The sequence below is a fragment of the Hemisphaericaspora subhashii genome, assembly GCF_019202705.1.
Source record: "Hemisphaericaspora subhashii strain CBS 10753 chromosome Unknown scaffold46, whole genome shotgun sequence".
In the NCBI taxonomy this organism is placed as follows: Eukaryota; Fungi; Ascomycota; class Pichiomycetes; order Serinales; family Debaryomycetaceae; genus Hemisphaericaspora; species Hemisphaericaspora subhashii.
The window spans coordinates 312-22532 of record NW_026057302.1 but is presented as its reverse complement, the minus strand read 5'-3'; the positions used below and the strand labels follow the sequence as shown (position 1 = coordinate 22532).

The 22221-nt window shown below is 34.5% G+C and overlaps 7 protein-coding genes across 7 annotated transcripts; 3 read left to right on the top strand and 4 right to left on the bottom strand. All coding sequences in view use genetic code 12, as the record gives it.

The window, feature by feature from the left end:
• Window positions 1–110: 110 nt before the first annotated feature.
• Window positions 111–5396, bottom strand: RIM15 (protein kinase; the record flags this gene model as incomplete). The annotated part of the gene is made up of 1 exon (XM_049406917.1): window positions 111–5396. The coding sequence occupies one exon, from the start codon at window positions 5394–5396 to the stop codon at window positions 111–113; it is 5286 nt and encodes a 1761-aa protein (XP_049263581.1).
• Window positions 5397–6825: 1429 nt separating this feature from the next.
• MET28 (Met28p) lies at window positions 6826–7437 on the bottom strand (the record flags this gene model as incomplete). Its single annotated transcript, XM_049406916.1, has 1 exon — window positions 6826–7437. One exon carries the CDS (start codon window positions 7435–7437, stop codon window positions 6826–6828), a length of 612 nt encoding a protein of 203 aa, XP_049263580.1.
• Window positions 7438–8137: 700 nt separating this feature from the next.
• On the bottom strand, window positions 8138–9799 carry RTF1 (Rtf1p; the record flags this gene model as incomplete). The annotated part of the gene is made up of 1 exon (XM_049406915.1): window positions 8138–9799. One exon carries the CDS (start codon window positions 9797–9799, stop codon window positions 8138–8140), a length of 1662 nt encoding a protein of 553 aa, XP_049263579.1.
• Window positions 9800–11129: 1330 nt separating this feature from the next.
• J8A68_003094 (uncharacterized protein) lies at window positions 11130–12509 on the top strand (the record flags this gene model as incomplete). The annotated part of the gene is made up of 2 exons (XM_049406912.1): window positions 11130–11464; window positions 11579–12509. The coding sequence occupies 2 exons, from the start codon at window positions 11130–11132 to the stop codon at window positions 12507–12509; spliced, it is 1266 nt and encodes a 421-aa protein (XP_049263578.1).
• Window positions 12510–16354: 3845 nt separating this feature from the next.
• J8A68_003093 (uncharacterized protein) lies at window positions 16355–17219 on the top strand (the record flags this gene model as incomplete). Its single annotated transcript, XM_049406911.1, has 2 exons — window positions 16355–16751; window positions 16831–17219. The coding sequence occupies 2 exons, from the start codon at window positions 16355–16357 to the stop codon at window positions 17217–17219; spliced, it is 786 nt and encodes a 261-aa protein (XP_049263577.1).
• A 519-nt stretch (window positions 17220–17738) lies between these two features.
• Window positions 17739–18725, top strand: J8A68_003092 (uncharacterized protein; the record flags this gene model as incomplete). The annotated part of the gene is made up of 2 exons (XM_049406910.1): window positions 17739–18425; window positions 18492–18725. 2 exons carry the CDS (start codon window positions 17739–17741, stop codon window positions 18723–18725), a joined length of 921 nt encoding a protein of 306 aa, XP_049263576.1.
• Window positions 18726–19177: 452 nt separating this feature from the next.
• J8A68_003091 (uncharacterized protein) lies at window positions 19178–21442 on the bottom strand (the record flags this gene model as incomplete). Its single annotated transcript, XM_049406909.1, has 1 exon — window positions 19178–21442. One exon carries the CDS (start codon window positions 21440–21442, stop codon window positions 19178–19180), a length of 2265 nt encoding a protein of 754 aa, XP_049263575.1.
• Window positions 21443–22221: the final 779 nt, after the last annotated feature.

Sequence of the window (22221 nt, the reverse complement as noted above, 5' to 3'; positions counted from 1 at the left end):
AACTGCAAGAATATCTATCAGATAGTTACACTACAATTAAAGAAAGTCAAGTAACGATAAGTATTCCATTTATTACATATACATTAAATAAACTAAAAGAGGAAACCCTTTTACTCATCTATCGCGGCCTCACTTAACTTTGTAATACATTTCTGAACTTCTGGAAATTCCACCGGTTTACAAATAATTTCATCAAATACTCCAGAACTCTTTGCTTTGTCAGGAAAACCAGTAACCGCCACAATAGGAGTAGTAGAATTAGTACTTGTTGTAAATTTAATCAACTTGACAGCATCAATTGCTTCAACCTTGGATAATTTCAAGGCAGTAAAAATAATATCAAATTTAACTCTACTTGTCGCCCGCTTCACTAAATCTTCTCCATCAGTAACAGTAACAACAACACATCCCGCTTTTTCTAACAATTTAACCACCGAGTGCCGCACCACCGAGATTGGTTCACAATAAAGAACATTCAATTCATTTGAAAGGCTAATAGCGTCGCTCCTTGAACTGGCCCGTCTTCTAACAAACCTACTGGGCTTTTCTTCTGTATCGGATGACATGGGTGTAAAGTCTTTTAATAAGGCAGAATTTCTTGCAAGAGCAAGACTACCTGTTCTTTGCTTTTCTTCATTAAAAATAATTTCATCACCACTGGAATAAGTACTCACTGCCGAGGGTACTCTTTCATGCTTCGAGACAATTGGAGATTCAAATAATCGATGTGGAGATGCCGACATAACACTGCTCACAGTATGAACGGGAGGAGCCACTGTACCAATCCCTGGCGATTCCAACAGACTAGAACGTGGGGCGATATTCAGAGGAGAGCTAGATCGCTTAAACGGACTAATACCACTATTAACCGTATTTGCACTTGAGCTGGGACCTCCCATTGGACCACTAAACGAATTTCCTGGCGACCTTAAAATTGGTGTGGAATCTGAAGAACTTGACGAAAAGCTACTTCTATGCTCTAAATGTTCAGATTTCAACCTATTAATAACATCCTTGTTTTGCTTTTCCAATACTGATAAATTTCTAAATCTAAATGAACCAAACTCACCAGGGTCTACCAACCTACTGCCACGCCTTTCTCGTTTTCCAGAACCTGCAATACCCGAAACATTGGCAGAACCAGGTAATGATGAAGATCCACTACTTCCTGGAGAATCACTACTAGCATTCGTCAAACTATTTCGTAAACTTTCACTAACAAGGTTCTGACCACCAGCACCTACTGTATGTTCTTCATCAGAATCATCACTTTCATCTCTTGGGAATTGTATCACATCAGCACCTCTTGAATCAAAATAATCAGTCAGTTCAGGATCATCTAACATTGGTATAAACGGTGCCTTCTCTTCAAATAAATTATCCCAATCAATTTCTGCAAAATAAGGATGACTCATTATTTCACTAGCTCCATGAAATCCCAATCGTTCTTCTGGTGCGAGTGTCAACAACTTTTCAATTAAATCTTTAGCTTCTGGAGTACAGAAACTATCCCATTCTTCTGGAGGTAGATCAGGCCAATCAATTTTGCATTCAAGAATATTGTGAAACACCTTCTCGGGGCTATCAGCATGGAAAGGGGGATATCCAAACAAAAATTCAAATAACATACATCCAATTGACCACCAATCTGAAGATTCACTTTGTCCAACACCTTCAATGGTTTCTGGAGCTAAATAGTCCGGTGTACCTACAAAATGCTTAATTTCGGTCTCTGTCTTTGGATCATATAACGCATAATTCACTCCTTGATTGGATGCAGCCAGCATTGACCCTTGTTGATTATATTCATCATCAAATAATGCAAATGAAGATTCGGAAGCAGTACGAGGAATAATTGGACGGAGTAATGGAGATTCCAATCCACCAGAATTTGATCTAGCACCACCTTTAAAAAATGAAGCTGAACGGTGATGAAGTAATGGAGGTGCATTATATTGTGGGGTTTGAGGAAACGTAGTTTGTGAATTTGTAGTCAGCAGCAGTGATGGAGTAACTGGCGAATTACCAAATTGTTCCAAAAATGATAATGCAGGAGATGTCAAATGATGCTGCAATGGTGGTGGATATGGTTGTTGTAATGCTTGTACTTGTGGATTTAGTTTTGAATGTTCCATTGTCGGAGATAATGTAAATGGGGTTCCCGAATGAGTTCGTTTATGATGAAATTCTTGCAATGCCGGATCAAAATTCTGAGTCAAACCACTTTTAAATAATTCAATTCCATGTTCATTAGAACTACTTTTTCGGTGTGTTGATTGTCTACCAACAACACCTAATCTGGATAATCCAAAATCAGTTAATTTCAAATGTCCATTTTTGTCAATTAAAATATTGTCTGGTTTCAAATCACGATGAATAATACCACGTTTATGTAAATCGTCAACACCAACAATTATTTCTGCAATATATCTCGGTGTCCATTCTAATCCAATCACACCCAATGTCTTTAATAGGTTTGCACAATCACCTCCATTTAAATATTCCATAACTAAATAAAGATAATCTTTAGATTGAAAACTTGAATACAATTGTGCAACATATGGTGAATCTGTTTGTCTCATCATTACAGCTCTCTCTGATTTCACATTAAGTACTTGATTCTTGGCAATCATATCTCGTTTACGTAAACATTTAATGGCCACATAATCTCCGGTTAATTTTCTTCTCGCTAAAAATACTGAACCGAAAGCTCCTTTACTTATTGGTTTAATAATTTCATAATCACGGACTCCACCGGTACTGGATCTAGTTTGAGGAGTAGCTGAGACCAACAATGGCGATAATGGTGGTTGTTGTTTACTAAGACCTTTCATGCTCGTGGAGGGTTGTAGTGAGGTAGATAATGACAAGTGAATAATTTTCTTATTATCTATGTCGTCATGAGGAGTTGCTGGAGATGTAAGAGGAGTAAATCTAGCAGTTGCAGTATTTCTTTGTAATGATGTGAGATTCTGTTTTTCCACGTATGGTGCAGGGGAAAGATGTCGTCTAGGTGATGGAATGGATGAATTATTCTCGGAAGATCTCTTTGAAAAATCTAAATTGTGAATGGCATCCAATAATTCTCTAGAATTAGTTCGTGATTGGTGACTTGGTTGAACATGTGCAATTGAAGATCCTCTCTCACCCAAACTTTCTCTTGTTCGGCTTATGGAAATGGATGACATAGACGAATTCATAGACGTATTACTATCTTGTCGCTTAGAGTCTCTGATTAGAATCTCTCTTGGATTAATAATATTATCAAATGACTGATGTAATAATTCACTTGCAGGAGACATACTTCTTGAAGGGCGTGGTGCTTGTAATGGGATCGCTTGTGGTCTCAATGAAACCGCCTCCGATAAAATTGCATCAGGTTCAACTATTGGTGGAGTAGGAGTTGGATTCCGATTTTCATTAATTGTCTGTTCTCTTATTTTGTCAACTGTTTCTCGAACTGTTTGAAGTACCAACTCATCAATCTCTTCTTTAATCTTATCCAGAAACTGCAAAATTGAAATTAATCTAGATAAAGTATCCATCTTATTATTTATTAGAATCTGAGTATCTTCAATAATTTGTCGAATAGCTAAATCATTTGTTTCTAAATTATTTCCATTCAAAACAGCATTCAACGCCTTTTCTGAACCTGGAGAGAATTCCAACACATCATCATCATTTTTTGCTGGAGGATTGATCAATAATGCATCATCACATAATTCAATAACTTTCTGAAGAATACCAAAGGGGAATTTCTTTGAATGAATCAAGTTTTTATGTCTAGCTTGAAAATTCTTGGTCAATACCTGATTAGCCAATCTTGGAGATGGTGAAACAACATCTGAAACAGTAGGCAAGGGGATTCCTTTATAATCATAAATAAAACTTGATGAACTATCATCATTTGAGGAGGATGACGATGAGGATGTATTGGATTCCACTGAAGTAGTTGAGGGATTCGATATCAATGAGGACGATGAAGAATGAAACAGTTGGTGTTGCAGTATTACAGAAGATGAAGGCAGCATATTTTGAGATGCCAAACTTTCAAAGATCTTCATTACTAATTCTCTTTGTTCTCCAATTTCATCATGACATTCTTGTAAGCTTTCATTCACTCGATGTTCTATTATACATAAATCTGAATGCTTCTCAATAAACCAAGCAGGTATATTATTCTCGCAAATACGACATAAAATTGTTTTTGGTTGAGGGACAGATTCCTCATCTATAATTCCCAATTCTTGTAAATTAAGTAAATATCCTTCAAATATTTCTGAACCAAAACCTAACAAATCAATTAAAGCAGTTGGTAAAGTCAAGTCCAAATCAATATGTACAAACGGTCTTATTGTCCACATGGAATGAGTAGGTAACCTAGTTTTAGCATCATGTATTAATATCCCTTGAGCTTCTAATTCTATAACTTCTCCATCATTTGATACTTCCGAACTAGTTAAAGAAATTGTCTCTTCGGCCGAGCTTGCTTCAAGATTTGGTGAAACTTTGTCGTCACCAAGGTGTAATTCCAGGATATCGTCTACAAGCGACTGTCGCCTAGGTACATAATCTTCCACTGGTAATTCAACATCAGAAGCTTCATCCATAGAATTATAAGGAGTCAATTGTCCTTCTTCAGGTACAGGTATGTCTCCTTTAAAATGACATTCATGAGCTGGAGGAGTCAATAATCTAACCAAATCATTATATATTGCTAATCCTTCATTATTATGATGTTCATGTTTCTGTTTTGTAGCAGTCATAAATTTAACTTTGTAACTACAATCATCTAGTATCATTTGATCAATTGCATTATTAAATACTTTATAATCTTCTTCATTATTACCAATTATAATTTTTGAAATGGGTCGATTAATAATCTTCTTTATATTTGTACCAACAATGTATTCCCAATTATTTGATATATATCGTATATTTCCATCAAGATCTAATTCCATAACCACTGTTGGATTATTAGAAGATTCTAGACGTAGCGTAATTTGATCTTCTATAGATACAATATTGACTGGTGATTTTTTCATTGATTCAGATGATGATGTAGGAGAAGACGGAGGCGAAGGTGGTTTTGAAGTTATTATCCTCCCTTGTAAATCTTCGGAATCTCTCTTCAGGGTATGTTGTTCGACTGTTATTACTGGTGACGGTTGTTTTGGTTTACGTTGTTTAGGCAATGTAGTTGATGGAGTACCAAGTGGGGATTGTGAGGAAGTGGTTCTTTCCATTTGGGTTGCTGGTATTTCACATGGGGAAATCGATCTATCTCTCAGATCAAACTGCGCATATAATGGAGTTGATTCAAATGTGGGTTGATGAAATAATGTATCGTCAATAGGGGTACCACCAGTCCGGGGTGGTGTTGATGGATTAGACATTTGTGGTTAGTTTTTGTGCAATCTATGAGATTAAAGTAATAAAATGTTAAAACAAAATGAAATAAGGAATAATTATAATTTTATAATTTTCGAAAAATACATTCAGAAATGGAAGGGTGAACTTATGATGATGGATTATGATGAATTATGATGATGAATTGATAATAAAATAAAAATAATTGGGTTATTAAAAATCAGTATGTTTCTGCCCTCTTTTTGTGATTGTTGTAAAATTAATTTTAATTAGGGGGAAAAGGGGATTAAACCAAAAATGATTAAAGAGAGAAAAAACAAGAGAGTATAATTTTTTAGTGTGAGTTCATTAGGGTTTAGTTATTGTCTTTCTGTTTCACTTAAGAATAGAGGGGGTTCTGGTTTGACTAAATGAATGTAATCAGAGAGGTTACATAGGGAAGGGAGGGAGTGCGATGATATACGATTATTTATGAAATTAAATTAGCTCTGCAATAAATTTTAAAAGCTCACACATGTTCATTTAATTAATTTAATAATTTTCATTTAACGCTGAACAGTTTTTACATCAAAATCAAATTACATTAGCCATTTGATTTCTACCAATTAATTATTTCAAAGTAAGGATCTAATGTTGTAATTTACTGTTTAGTTCTAGATTGTAATAAACTGTTTAAATTTCATTTACGGAACTTTATCCGGAAAAGGATCAAGAATTGGCTGATAGTTGCAGCCACTAAGTAAATTTAGACTAACCAACAAAATTACAACCTCGTGACAAAAAAGTTTGACAGTTTGACACATCAAGGAACATGGATCTGATCTGATATTTATAATTTTACTTTAACATTACTTGTTATATATAATCAAATTGGTAAATAAATATTACGTATATTTTGTACAATAGTTATATAAAAAAAGGGTTGAAACAATTAGTCCTTCAACTAAAAGATTTGTTGGAAATCAAATAGTAAGAACCAATATATTTCAAATATAATAAAAATCAAACATTTACATACCAGTTAAGATCTTGTAAAATGTTTATAACTCTCCACTCATCTAAAATTTTTTAAAAAAATGCCTCTCTCTGTCTCTCTCTCTTTTGTTTCTTGTTGAAGAATTGAAATAATAATAGTATAAACAAATATTAAAAATTATCAAAAAGATCAATCTGATATCTTTCCAATAATTATTAATAAATAAATAAAATAAAAAAGTAAAATGAACAAAAGTAGTTGATTATTGTTGGTTGGTTGGTTGGTTGTTGATTGCATAGGATAATTTTTAAAATTCAAAGAGTTGGATCTTGAATTGAAATGTTTGTAAAAATAAAATTAGTCGTTGTTTATAATGTCTCTCTATCATTAGTCATTAAAATATATATTTTCAATTAAAAGTTGGATTTTAATTGATTCCCATATATTGTCCCATTAGTTCATTATTGTTATTTTATTTATTAATTAGTATATTGAAATACTGGATTTGAATCCAATATACTTCTCTTCTTAATACTTTCTAATAAATCATTATTCTTTTGTTCATTTTGTTGTAAAACCATATTCTTAAGATATTTATTTTCCATCTCAACTTGTTTTAACTTCTTTTCTAAGAATATCACTCTTTCTTCTAATTCTTTGGATTTACGTTCCATTTCTTGTTCTTTAAGTTTCTTCTTAATTCTAAATCTAGCTGAAGCTGCAGTATTTCTCTTTCTCTTATCTTCAACAGCAGCTTCACAAGCAACATATTCAGATGGAGTTTCAGGTATTGGACTGAATTCAGAAATTGATCTCTTTTGTCTTTTTGGTGGTTGTTGCGTAACTTCATTGGAAACGGTTTGTTGTGGTCCTTGATGCACATCAAATTTAAAGAAAGACAAGTCTTGTGGGACTTCTTGTTTAATAGGGACTATATTATCTTTACCCAATACATCAAGTGAAAAGAAATCATGAGCTTGTGAAAATAAATCCAATTCATGTTCCAATTGTTGTTGAGTCATAGTTGGAGACACAACTGAATCCAAGTCAAGATTCAAATGCTGTATATAATCAGTTGGTTCAAAATTCATTATAACTTTATATAGTCCTTTATCTAGTAGGATATCTTTGATTATTGACAAGTAATATGTAAAGAAGTAGTGACTAATAGGAGAATTTTTTTTTTCCCTTTTATTTTATTTTATCCCATGTGGATTTTCATTTGATTTTGTATGAGACCCAGGTACAAAGAAAAAATTTTTCTTTGACTTTCAAAGTGTTATTATTAATTATTTTCTGACTAATAAAATTTATTATTTAACCGGACTATATACAGGAAGCCGGTTTCAGGAGTTGTTTTTTTCTTCCACTCTTAATCACACTACAATGCAACGGTTTTTTTTACAGGACTTCTCTTCTAGAAGGTATGCAACCCACACTGAGAGCATCTTCACTAGGCACCCTATCAACATCATTTATACCAAAACCGAGAGACAAACCGTTCTTAGAATACTAGAAGTTTATCGGTTGTTATTTCCGTGTTTCAAGTTTATGTCTAAGTATTATTTTTTGTAACGGAGGAGTAATAAGTTCCGATCAATTATTTCTTTTCTGTTGGGAGTGGAACCTAAATGCAGGATTTACCTAACCATTGTAAAAAATGACTCTGTCATTCATTGTGATTTTTAATTAGAGATAAAGATTTGTGCCAATCAAAATCAAGATCGTAGAAATTACAATTTTCATTACAACTACATACTTATTATACATAAATCAACTACATACATCAAATTACCAACTAATATCAATATCAATATCAATACTATTGATCAACTTGTCCATCTCACCCAAATCTCTATAAGTGGATTTGGCAATCTTTTCTTCTTGCTTACTCTTTTCTTGTAATAATTTTTCATAATTTATATCCTTCAAGGCCTTTTCATTTTCTTGATTAATCAAATCTTGATAAAACATCCTAGTAACAGTTTTCAAACGAGAGAATGGGTCTCCACCATCGTTAACTTGTAATGTATTTCTTGATTTTACTTCTGCTTTTCTGATATTAGCAGCATTTAATTTCCTATTTCTTTCATTAACCTTTGACATACCACTTGAAGATTCACTACTGGCTTTTGCATTAGGTTGTCCAATTAATATTTGATCTATTCTCTTTAATTTGGAAATCAAATCTCTAATTCTATTCAAATTGTTTTCTTGTTTTGCAATCTTTAATTCATCCATTAATTTAGCCTTTTGAGTAACAGCATCATAACCAGAAATATCATTTGACGATACACCTTTCAGTTCTTGAAGTTTCTTCTTTCTGGCAATCATTTCGTTAACATCTTTATCACTAAGTCCTCTATTGAAGAACACTTGCAATTGTTGGAATTTTTCATTAACATCCTCTAAATAATCAATTGATTCTCCAGTCTTTTTCAATTCAGCCAAGTATCTATCAAAATCTTCTTGTTCAAGTGGTGAATCTGAAAAAATGCTAATTGGGAAGTCTTTGGTTTGATTACGGTTTTGACTCACAGTTAGGAACAAGTCACATTTAGAATTATTTAATCGATATGCCTTTTCTGGTATTGATTTGACATCGATTATCTTAACCATTCTATATATTGGACGTCTAGTTCTTTTATCCATTCCTAAATTGATCTTACCATACGTATCCAACACAACAACATTAAAATCAGAATAGAAACAATATTGGGTCAAAACAGTACGACCCATCTTAACACGATTAATATCAGCTAATTTGGCAGGCTCAATGTTTCTCTTTGGCTTAGATTTCGAAACTCCTCCCCAAGTAACAGTTTCAGCATCATAATCATCATATTCCTCTTCTTCATCTTCAGATAATGCAAGATCATTATCTTCTTCCTCTTCTTCATCCAGCTCTTCTTCATAATCATCAGTTGTTTTTCTTCTAGAACGCTGTTCACGTTGCTTTCTCAATTCTGAAAATTTATCCATCTTATCAGGTTTAGTAGTGGTCTTTGTTCGATTGGAAGCACGAGATGCCTTAGTGGCAGGTTCTGCTAGTTTCCTTTGCTGTTTCATTCTTTGTGCCAAATACTTCTTTTCATTATATCTTTCCATTTCTTGAGATCTATCGAACAAGATCTGTTCTCTTTGCATTTCATCCATAGATTCTAGTTCATCACGATCTTGTTCATCTTTATATTTCCCATCAAGAGGATAAGGATTAATTAATTCTTCTTCAGCTTCCGCTTTCTCATCTGCTTGATCATCCCCATAATCTTCAATTTCAAAATCTGATGTATCTACTCTTCGACGTTTTGACAATACTTGGTCCTCATCACTTTCTTCCTCTTCGTTATAACTTTTTGTCTTTCTTTTACTTGAAGTGACATCTTCTTCAGATTCGTAATCGTTATCATCTCCTCCAGCTAAAGCCAATAAATCATCCTCTAAGTCAGACATTGCTTACACATGTATATTTTGTAATTGATCGCTTCCTTGAAGTATAGGAGACTCGTTAGAAACGTAACATGAAATTATCTGATTTGTATTTGTTCGATTCAATTTTTGTTGGTCATCAAGTACGACATAAGTCGTGCAAAAAATGTCGTATACTTAAAAGGCATTGTAAAGAAAACGGGTGGGCAATTATTGAAGATCTTAGAGAAAGAAACTAAGATTGCTGGAGGATATATCAAAGAGTATATTCCATGACTACTGAAGAAACGTCCAGTAAACCAGATTCATTACGACTACTTTGAATCTCCTCGTATTTTGAGAAAACCTTGAGGTAGACAGATTGCATGATCTTACAATATGGCAGTAGCACATTGGAAGCTTCTCGGTAATAGAGATTCTTGTTTTATAAATATATTATGTATTCGTCAGACTATGTAAAGAAGAAACAACCCAAACAATGGGATTAAGTTCAAATGAATATCCTAAATGATTGACTATTTCAATACAACCTAGGTGATTATGTGTTTAACCAGCAACACTACAGTTCGACAATCGCGATCAACAAGCACTTCTGAAGAAAGTGAGAATTAGCAACCAGAACAAGCTCTCTTTTTTGAAATCTTTTTCTTTATGTACCGAACCAACGCCCGCTGAGGGCAGAAAGGCGTATTTTCCCCGTGTTTGTGGCAACAGCAGCATAGCGAATGAGATTTTTTTGGTGTGGGATTTGCTTGTTCACTTTTGGCTTGCTCAATTTGGGGAAGTAATTCAGTTTCTTCTGATGGGTAAGGAGGAGGTGAGACTGGAAGTTGAGTCTTTTCTGACATTGTAAACTATTGAAGATTAGCTGTTGGTTTTATTTATAATTTCCTCTCGGATCATTCTGGAATTATAATTTCTAATCGTTTGTATTTATAATAGTTAAGATCATTCATCACAGCCCGGTAATCTCTCTCCACAGAACGTGTCCGATAATCAATGATTCAATTCAAACAATCTAAATTATGGGGTTTCTTTTTTTTGCAATTAAATCAATTGGGCTGTGCCGTTCTTAAAAAAAATATGTCATCAACAACGGCGGCGGCTGGCGGAAGAAAATGGATTTATTCCTACTTTCATTTTATCTCCGACTTTTTCGGAAAACCGGGAAAATTTCGCATACCAACAACTCATCACTTTTAGGGATATATATAAACTTACAATATTCCCTTACTACTACTCATAAGGAAAGCAAAGAACATTCTCAACATTAGTAGAACTTCTTGGATAACTTCTTTGAATAAATAAACATACAACCACTACAACCACACTACATTATAGAGAACACTAGAAAATGGCTAGCCAAACTGAAGAACCAATGCACCGGATGAGAGATAAGAAGAATGAATTTAACGACGGACGAGTAAGAGCAGTTTACACTTGGAAAGAGTCAGTGGCTGATTGGTTCAAACACAGCTGGTATCCTCAATATTCAGATGAAAAGGTCGAAGCTCGTTTATTATCACATCTACCATTCTTTCCGGAATCTGATGGCAAAAGAAGAGCATCTGTAATTAATACTGATATTGGAAATGGAAATTACATTCATGAAGTCTTTATTGAGAATCTTGAGCCTTCTCCAGAACCTTCTACAAATAATAATAGTCTTGAGCCTTGTAAAGAAGTGGTGTTGATCCATGGTTAAGCAGCCTCACTTGGATTATTTATTGATAATTTTGATTCCTTATCTTCAATTCCTGGAATAAAAATTCATGCAATCGATTTACTAGGATTCGGACTTAGTTCAAGACCCCATTTCCCCCATTTTCCATCTGGAACAAAACAAGAAGTATATCAAGTAGAAGATTGGTTTTTGGATTCGATTGAAGATTGGAGAAAGAAAAGAGGAATTAATAGATTTATCTTAATGGGCCATTCATTTGGTGGATATCTTAGCTCAGCATACGTATTAAAATATAATCAGAAATTGGTTGATGTTGCAACTGGTATTAAACATAATTTGGTCGATAAATTGATTTTATTAAGTCCTGTTGGTGTGGAACGAAACAAATATTCATTATTGAAGAATCATCTTTCAAGAACTGTATCTCGGGTTGAACAAGATAAAGAAAATGCATCTAACCCTGCAATTGCAATTGAACAGGAGGTATTGGCAGATCAAGAAGCCATCGTCCAAGGTACTGAGGTAGAACCGGAAGAGCCAAAAACAAGAAGAAGAAAGATCATTGACTATATGTGGGAGCATAACTATTCCCCATTCGCATTGGTTAGAAATGCAGGACCAATTAAGTCGAAGATGATTTCAGGTTGGACAACCCACAGATTTGCCCATGTATATTATCAAGACCAACAACATTTTCAAAATGTTCATGATTACATTTACAGAGTGTTTAATGGGAAGGGTTCAGGAGAATACGCATTAACTAGAATACTTTCCATCGGTGCATTAGCCAAACTACCACTATTAGATAGATGTCCAGAGAAATTTGTAGAAATGGGAGTACCCACTTTGTGGATGTATGGTGACAAAGATTGGATGAATGAAGAAGCAGGGATGGAAATGACAAATGAGATCAATAATATTTCCATTAGTGCATATCAAAAGAAGATGGCCAGCTTCAAGATTATCCCAAACGCTGGTCACCACTTATATCTTGATAATCCCCCTGTATTTGCAAGTGAAATATTTAAGTTTCTAGGTTTTAGAAAGTAATATGTAAATAGTTTTGAATGAATATAGAAACTGACTAATTTGTATAAATACAGCCTGGCAGATTAACAAACGTAATAGTAACATTATTGACCAAGTTTGAAAGATACGGCTTCCAAGTAATTCCCAATACTTCTGAAAAGAATTAATCTATTAGTGCTTTCTAATGATTCATTGGATGTCATTAACCCTTCACGTAATTAGGAAATAACATATAATTCTCTTATTTTGAACGAACATGTTGCGTATACAACAAATTGCCTCCCATCTGGGTAGAAATAAACTGATTCTCGGTTGGGGTTTAATGGATTTGCTTATACGATAAAACTAAAACGAAGCTGCAAAGAGAAACCTTACTTGACATTGGTTGAGGAATCCCAGGTGTCCAAATAAAGTTTCCTGTCAGTAAAGGGTATTATATTCCACTTCTCTAAGACAATAAAGTAAACTCCCCAATATATCAAAACAAGCTAATGATGATTGTTTTTTCAAGAACCGGAAATAAGCTTGAGTGTTTAAGGTCAGGCTACTCTCAAGAAGACATCGGTTTTCTGACAACGGTATTTCAAGACAGTATCTACCAAGAACTGGGGAACGAAGCATAGTGTGTATATTTGGTGCTGTTGTATTGAACCGATTGGGAAAACTTGTTTGGTACTAGGGACACATTCAATTTTGGAAACATACCTACGATGGTACACCTTCTGAACAAGACTCATATACGTAACCTTGGCAGACTGCAACCCAATGGACAGTTCAAATCGGATGAAAGATAATCGGAACTCCTAGAGAACTCATGTAGATGATTTATTCAACAATATTTCGAGGACCAATAATTCCCAATATAAATCATTCATAGGTATTGGTTGAGACATTTCTTCACAACTAGATGTATCGTAAATCATACATCTACATCAAGATCTAATTTGTATGGTGTAGGTTGACAGTCAAGATGTTCAAATCCTTGAGTCCTTTTTGGATGTATGTGAACTTTCCTGATACCACTTATGAATGCATTATGTTTTTAGTTAATTTAGTAATGATTAGTACCTTTAAAAGGATAGATAAACATTTGCTTATTACGAAGTTACGAAGTGTAATAAGAGATCTTCGAAATGGATTTCATAGATAAAATTCTAAAAAAATCGGTCTCAATCCTCATTTAGTTGGAAATTTTTAGTATCGTGTAAAAAAATGGATCGAGCGTGGAAAAGCCATCCTCTTCATACAAATAATTTTGAAATACTCCCAACTTCAACCAAAGACTCTACATTGATTAATATCTATGGCAGAACGAAGCCTGTTAGATAATATACTTGCAAATGACGTACTAGAGTGTCTCGTTAATCAAGATTTCACAGAATATCCCTTTGAAGATTCTATGCCCTATAATTGAAAGACCCATTGAGAGCAATGAAAATGTTGAAGTGATGATAAAAGAGAAGTTCATTATTCAAAAAAAGTCTTGACCTTTTTGTTGATGATACCAGAACGGTTTCAACCTATGCATATCCTTATGTCATCATGAAGTGGGTACAAGACCATTTGCTCGTTTTACGAAGTTATCTGATGATAGAGATGAATCTCAGAATGATGAATCAAATCAATTTATTTATATTCATGGCTTACTAGTTGAAGAAATCAAAGAAATGGTAGTGCCTTCTAGAGAATTTATAAGAATCAATAGACTATTCATTAAGCTTCTTCTAGAGAGAGTTGATACTTTGATTGACTTGACGAGTAAACGCAAAGAATCCACTGAATTATTCAAAATTTTGTTTTCTTATTTGTAGGATTATGTGGGGTATCACTACTGATTATAGGAAGCAGTTGCTAGACATTGTGGATGATATCTCGAAATCTCTTGCCAGTATGATGTTGGTAGCTTCCGGCAATTCATTTACAGCTACTGATATGCTCTAGCTTACAGTGATGATGGTAATTTCCACGACAGAGATATGATTTTCCAAGAGTTTTGGGAGAGCCTTCCTAGATACCTGCGGTATTATACCACCAAATTGATAACGAAGTTCATCATTACTCATGCTTTAGCAATCTGGAATTTGATCATTACAATGCTCCAACCTATTTACCCAAATCTATGCCAGGCCATGTTTCGAGGACAGATTAATGGTGAGCAGGATGAAATGAAGGAGTCTTTATTCAATTTTTTTTTTATTTTCTGGGAAGATTGCTTACACTGCAAGCTTTGTATGGGTTTCAAAGTAGGCTACTAGGCATTGATACGAATCTTGCTTTAACTAATAGAGTTATCATGCAGGCTAGAGGTACATCTGTAGAGAACTTTGTGCGAGGAAAAGACTTCTATAGAACTTATCTAAAAGATCTTGGTGATATTGAGAAGGATTGTAGAAGGGGCGAAGCATTAAAAACATATATATTGCATTTCTTCTTTAATAGGAGATTTTATACCTAAACAAATATATTTGATTCTCTTTTATGGGCATATCGGATCAAAAGAAAGCAGGAAGCCAATGACAAAAACGGCTTCAGAACGTTGTATCACCATTTCAAGCTATACCGGCACAAGCATTCACCATTGGAAAGCAACAACTTCCTTCTTCCTGTATAACCTGTAGTTTACAAGAATCTTTGTCTACCAATTTTGAATTGTATATTGAATCTGTTAAACTATTGCTCCCTTGCTGCGATGTATTCCTAATTATTTGATATTTCCTGGCGGAGGGCTTCCTCGGAGACCATATTTAATAAGATATGATATCTGTTGTCCCAACAAAAGCACTTAACCTCTAAAATTGAGAGGCTGTTGTTTCACGTACATTGACTATTTCTTTCATTGGATTTTGCTAAAAATGAGATCCAAATATTGGGGAAAATGAATCACGATAAGAAGTCCAATTAAAATACTGTAAACTGAACTCGTTTATCACTGCTTATTCTTAGTTTTACCTTATGGATAGTCTATTGCCTCATCGTTGGCAAATCGCTGTGTTCGTATGGCATGACTAGCTGTTGTGGGCCAGCTTACAATTTCTAACATACTTTCGACATGTACTTGAACCCTAATTTTAATAAGTATTGGAGGATATCCATCAATAGAAAGCACGAGCGTTATTAAAACAAGCTAAGATTGAGGGCTATGTGAGCACCATTACTCAAAAACTTCGTTTTAGTCACACGATTTTAAATAATATAAACAAATCCAAATTGAAACGCGAACATGATACATCTAGTCAATAGAATTCCATTATTTTAGCACTTTAAACCACTAAAGGCGATGATTAATAAGCAAAGGTCAAATGTATTGGAATATTCCTGTCTGATGCCATCTTATCATTCATATCGTGAAGCCTTCATCATTGGGACATGATTATTGCTGAAAGTATTTAACTTATACTATAAGTATTGCAGTCCTGTAGATGTAATTCGAGGTCGTGAGCTTCTGAAAAAGAAACAAGAAAATCAATTGTGCAAATCATAGCCCCATTAGATCAATGTATAGTTATATAATATATGAACATAACTATAGGAGTATTATGTCCTATTCTATAGATCAGTAATCCGATAGTTGGCTGGGGCCCCTCAAGGCAACAGGAACGGTTTTGAAGCTCGGATCTAGAATTTTTTTTTTCTGGTCACGGCGAGCTGGATGATTTATACACAATAGTAAATACTTTAGTGAAAGATTACCGGCACAAACCCACGAAGCTAAAACCCTTTGGTATTTGCCTGTGAGCCCCTTTTTTTCGGTTTATATTTGGGAATGGCCCTTTAGAAAGTTTACAGATTTATCTGAGAACAGATATACAACCCTAATCTGTTTCTTTGGAAAGCAGCCTAATAAAACCTACATCCCACAGGAAAAGATGACCAAGCTAAAGTTAAACGTACTCATTATTCCATTGAATTATGCAAATGAACCAACTAGCGAGATAGACCCATTGGTTTGTAAGCGTTTTCTACATTTGGAAGATCCAGCAATTGATCTTAATGAACTTAAAGAACGAATTGAAACTAGATTCCAAAGGTTATACCCAGATGAGGATAGGCTCCAGATTGAAGGATTTCAAGAGAGCGATCTTTGTGATTTGGATCCTGATTATTGTATTTCTGGTGTCTTTCTGTCAGGTGATATTTTAAGAACTATCGTCAAGAAACAATTTAAAAGCCAGATCCTATCAGGAAGTAATACACGTTCGCAAGGGACACCCAGCCCACCTCTACCCACTGGCGCTACCGAGTTTGCAGGTAGTCACAAACGTAGTCAAGACTATTGTTAATAGCGACAACGAAGATTCCGCTAACCAATCAACAACAAATAGCCACATATCAATCCCTCAAGCTAAACAGCACGGATCTTCTGCAGGACCGTCTTTCAAGCCACAAACAATAGAAGATCAAATCGTTGCAACAACGCAACAAAGAGTGATCTCATCTACTTCCAGGGATAATGGTAAAGGCCATATAATAGCATCAGACGTGTTGGCTATCCCTCGACAAGCTAAGCAATTTCTGGATATAGTAGTAAAATTACCCAACTTTGAAGCCAGATCCCATCCATATACTTATATTTATGAAGGTGATAACATCAAAAGGATACTTTACTTCATTCAACAGATTCTGCTTTGGTATTCATATGGTAATAAGACAGGTCGTTTCCTTTGTAAAGGCCATTCAAAACCTCTTTGCACTTCATATATTACTTTGCTGATCCATAGAAAATTGAATTAAAATGGCATTTTGATCACACCCATGATTGTATGTCAGGTGCTTATTTTAATGATCATCAAGGAGAGCTAAGCATGCAAAAGTTTACACTTGACAACTACCTAAAATTAAACTGGTACGAAATTAAACTGGAGCATTACCGTGACTATCTGAAAACACAAACGACATTATTTAATGGTTGTCACCAACTGATATATGGGGTTTATAAGCATATGTATTATAGGTTACACCAACTTGATAAATCTTTGGAGGTTTTTCAGAAATTCAAATCCACACAATCGATTTTCAAAGATAATCTACAAGGAGTTCGACAATTACATTGCGGATGATTTCAAGGCTTGGTCTGCTATCCTTTGCAAAGATTCTGCCGACAATCAAGATATGCTACATATTGCTTGTATTGATGGATTAGCATTAGATATTATCTACCCAACCAAATCTGACAAATAACATGGTACCGTTAAATTGTTGACTGTATTATCACGTTCTAGTATTGCAGTAAGAGAATGCCCCAAGCTTTTCATGGTGACCAACTCGAAATGTGAGGATACATTGAATTACTTTTTCGAACAAACTAAAGATTACTTGAAGAACGGAAAGGGCTTTGTGGTTGATTCTGAGATTCAAATAATGAAGGCTATTAAAAAGAACCTCCCCAACAAAAAATTCCGCTTTTGTCCCATTTCAATTAATCAAGTTCTTTGTCAAGCTTGGATACGTAATGGAAACATCGCTGTCTTATCTCAAGTTTCATTCCTTTATCATTTTTTTAATCTTGTTTCTATTAGTAATAAAAGGGAATTTAACCAGGAATGGCAGCGTCTTATGATGCATTTTGACAGAGAACCAATTTGGAAAAGATATCTTGGTGGCTGGTACCAATCGAAGGAACATTGGCAACATTCATATTCGCAATTACCAATGGAAGACAATCAGTTTGTAAATCTGTATCATCTTAATCTAAGGGACAGCTACATTGGTAACTTTGAATGGAAACATTTTACAAACCTTCTTCAAGCACTAGGTGATTCAATGTACTATATCCAATCCATTTCAATGAAAGTTAAAGCAAATGAATCTCCTAGACTTTTGTCCAGCATTGAAGACATTCTATTGCAAGAATTAAGAAAGCTCAACCAATTACAGACGATTCTTCTATCCGAATCCAATGGTAGTAATGTCATTCTTTTGAAGACAGATTCTTATACCGTCGAATAATATGGCCCTTATCAATACAATTGTCCATGTGAAAAAGTACATCCATTTGAAAATTAGTTTGAACATATTTTGAGGCATATTATCAATAATGAACATGTGGATGAAGATGATCTCATGCTAGAACCAGGTACAGATAGTTATTTTTTTCCATATGAGTACAATCCAGATATTATGAAAGTCGAGGCTGCTCCCGAAGAACTCCCCATTCTCCCATTGCAGACTGATATTCAAGAAGAAGATCCTGCAAGTGGTTTTACGCAAATAATTCGAGGAGATTTTGAAGAGAAGTAGATACTCGAGGCAAAGGTAGTATATTCGACCTAGATGTTAAATTTGAAAAATTTAAAGAATTCTATTGCACAGGAAGGACAAATTACTGCCTGATTTGTTGAATGTTGAAGAGGAGTAATAGATAAAGAAAAGTAGATTTTCTTTTGATAGTCTATAAAGTTTCAAATTTATTAATTCGCTATTGTAATTTAAATGATAGTCATTGATGAACCATCTAACATCTAGCCTTGCAATTTGTGTTCTATATGTATGTGAATACCAAATCCATATGATATAAGATGAGATATACCAATATTAAGCTTATTTCTCTAACTCTAGCAAAATTATTTCTCGAATAATGGGAAAATTGTTTCTATAATCATGGGCAATTTCCTGTCCAATTTTTACAGAATCATGTGTCCAATTCTTGGTACATCAGTTCTCCAAGTGCTGGAAGATTGCTTCTCCCAGTATTAGTCCCCAAGAGTTGGTTGATCTTGTCTCCGACTCCTGGAAAATCCTTTCCCCAACTGGTGGAGGATTGCTTTTACAAGTCTTGGAAGACTGCTTCTCCATCTCTTGTAGGATTGTCTCTTCGAGCCTTGGAACATTGTTTCTCCCAGTCTTGGGGTAATACTTCTGCCATTGTTGGAACATTGCCTCTCCAAGTCTTGGGGTAAACAAATCCTTTTATTAATATTCTGGAGTTCTAATCTGCAACGAACAACCTGTTGGAGGACGTCATTTTTTTGCATACCATTACTAATTTCATCAATTGATCTCTTTAATGTATTAGATTCATTTAATAGCTTGTTTATTTGACATTGTGAGTTAGTTTCTTCGCGGTTATCTTGGTTTATATCAGGACTTGAAAAACTTTCAATTGTTTCACCATGGATATTCGAATCATCAGAAATATATGGATGGTCATCATCAACTGCAAGATGATTCTCAATAAGGGGGTCATGATTTATTGGATCATATTCGATGTTATTCGACATTAGTGGTGGTAAGTCAATGTATTCTCTCTGTTTAAAACCTTCAGTTGGTGTATATTGTTGTGTAAAGGTCCCTTCGTTGAATTGCATCTTCCAATTACCTTCTCTCTCTTTCTTAATGACAACGAAGAAAATATGCAAACACCAATGGCATGACAGTTTGCAAGAACACGCAAATCCTTTTTCTGAACATCTAACAATACAACCAATTTCATTAGGAACTGTAACATGAAAGCACTCTTGCGATTTGTTGTGAGAGACAACATTATTCTCAATGAAACCTTCTTCTCTAGCTAATGTAATAGCATCATTTCGATTTTGAATCTCTACCAGTGATAAAATACGTTCACGTGTTCCTTGCCATACTTCCTTTGATTCTTGCTTCAACAACTCTACTTCCTCTGCAAGTGTTTTAATTATGTAATCCACTCTTCTATTGGGAATAATATTCTTCTTCAAGCGTCCTTCGAATTCTGCTACCAAATTATTTGATGAATTGATAAAACCCAGTGACTGCATTGACATCCAATACCTCCTTACTTTCTTCAATTGGCTCAACAAATCCCATAATTCTGGATAAGTTTCATATGTAGTTTCAATGGTAGCCCAGATAGTTTCCAGTTCTGCATCTGAATTCGCATATACAAATTCATAAAAGATTCGTCCTAAATCACTGATCGGAATAACTAATCCCAGGCCTTTAACTTTTCTAGCAATTGCGTGGTAAACGGATTCCATACACAATTGTATTCTTGACTGAGGCAAAACTTCTTTGATAATGTTTGTCGTTGATAGCATACCATATTCAATCATAAAGTTCTGGGAAACCAAAGATGAATTGTAATATTTAACTTCATTGAAGAAGAATTTAAGAATGTCCAGTGAGTAATCATTCGTTATGAGGAAGACAATAGGGGCAGCACCACCCGTTATCATATTCCTGGAGACAAAACTAACCAAGACAAGACTGCCTTTCTCATTTGAAGCATGATCAATACCGATTGAAGAAGCACCGACTTGAAGAGTTCCAAACTTTTTGATCTCTGTCGCAACTTGAACAATAACACACCAAGAACCCGCTTGTTTGGAATTTTTCTTATTGAATCTATGAATAGATAAATCTTTAGATGCAAATATTTGGTTGTTGCAATATTTTTCTCTGATATCTTCTATATCTTCATCGATATTAGAATGTGCAATGTACTGTGTATACATATGCTCATATACGGTCACTAACCGACTAAGAGTTTTATTAAAAGTGGGAACCTGTATATCGGGATGTCTCAATATAAATTCTTCAACGAGTCTTTCGTTATTCATCACCTTCAAATGTTCAACTATAAACAGTATTATTATTCTACTTTCATCATATGTTTCGTAATGTGAAGTTGTACAAGTGTCGTGGGTGTGTTTGTGCTTCCATACCACATTGGCTGGTTTCTCTTTGCTTGCAGCAGATAAAGCTAAAGTTGAGGGGCAAAATTCTTTATAACATCTCAAAAGGATTGTTTTGGCTGATTGTCGCTCATACATATATAACAGAAGATTCTGCATTTCCCAGGCGAAGTCATATGCGTGATGATAACTGTTGAATGTAAAAACTTTGGAATCTTCCTGAGTTCTTTGATTGAAAACATCTTTTTCTTCCACCACATTCCTTTTAATAGATTGAAGAATATCATTGAATCGTTCACCTGGGATAAACACTCGAATGGTAGCAGTTGAAGTTTGACCAGTCATAAATTGTGGAATGGATAAGAATGTTCAGTAGTAGTTTAGATATAACGATTTTCTAGTTCAATAGTTAAAAAGAATTCTTGTGTTAAAAATTTTTTTTGGTTAGTAGCAAAGGTAATCTTAAATACTTAAAGGGGGGAAATTTTTTCCTTTCCTCATCGTCTAAAGAAAAAAAAATCTCGTGTACCAACCGGAAATTTTTTTTTCGCGGTTAGATAAAAATAAAGGGGCCCCATTGGTTGGAGCGCTCAAACAATTCTTAAGATGAGCACACGAACTAAAATCTTAGGATTCGCACACCAACAAAAATCTTACGATTCGCACAAGAACTAAAATCTTACGATTCACGCACGAACAAAAATCTTAAGCTCTTGACACAAACCTTAGACTTAAAATGTTTTGTGACGTTGAGTATTGGTGGAGAAACAAATACTTACTTCTATTATGTTAATCGTCGAATTGCATACAAAATGCAGTGATATTGTAAAGTTGGCAAAATGTATGTAAATTTCTCTCGTCTGTTAATTAGGCAAGAATATGCAGCTTTTTTGTCGAATTAATTTATCGTTTATTTCCTATTTGAATCCTGTAATTTTACTGCTAGTAAAATGTACTGCATATTGGTTGTAAACTGTAAATTCTTAAGGTTCTATCTTTGTTGATTACTTCTGGGGTCAATCTTGAAAGGCTGGGTTATGTGCGTGTGTGTTTCAAAAGCGTCCGGCCATTGTAAAGTGGTTATTCAATGGTTACAAGAGGTTTTTAATGGTCAAGTATAAGGT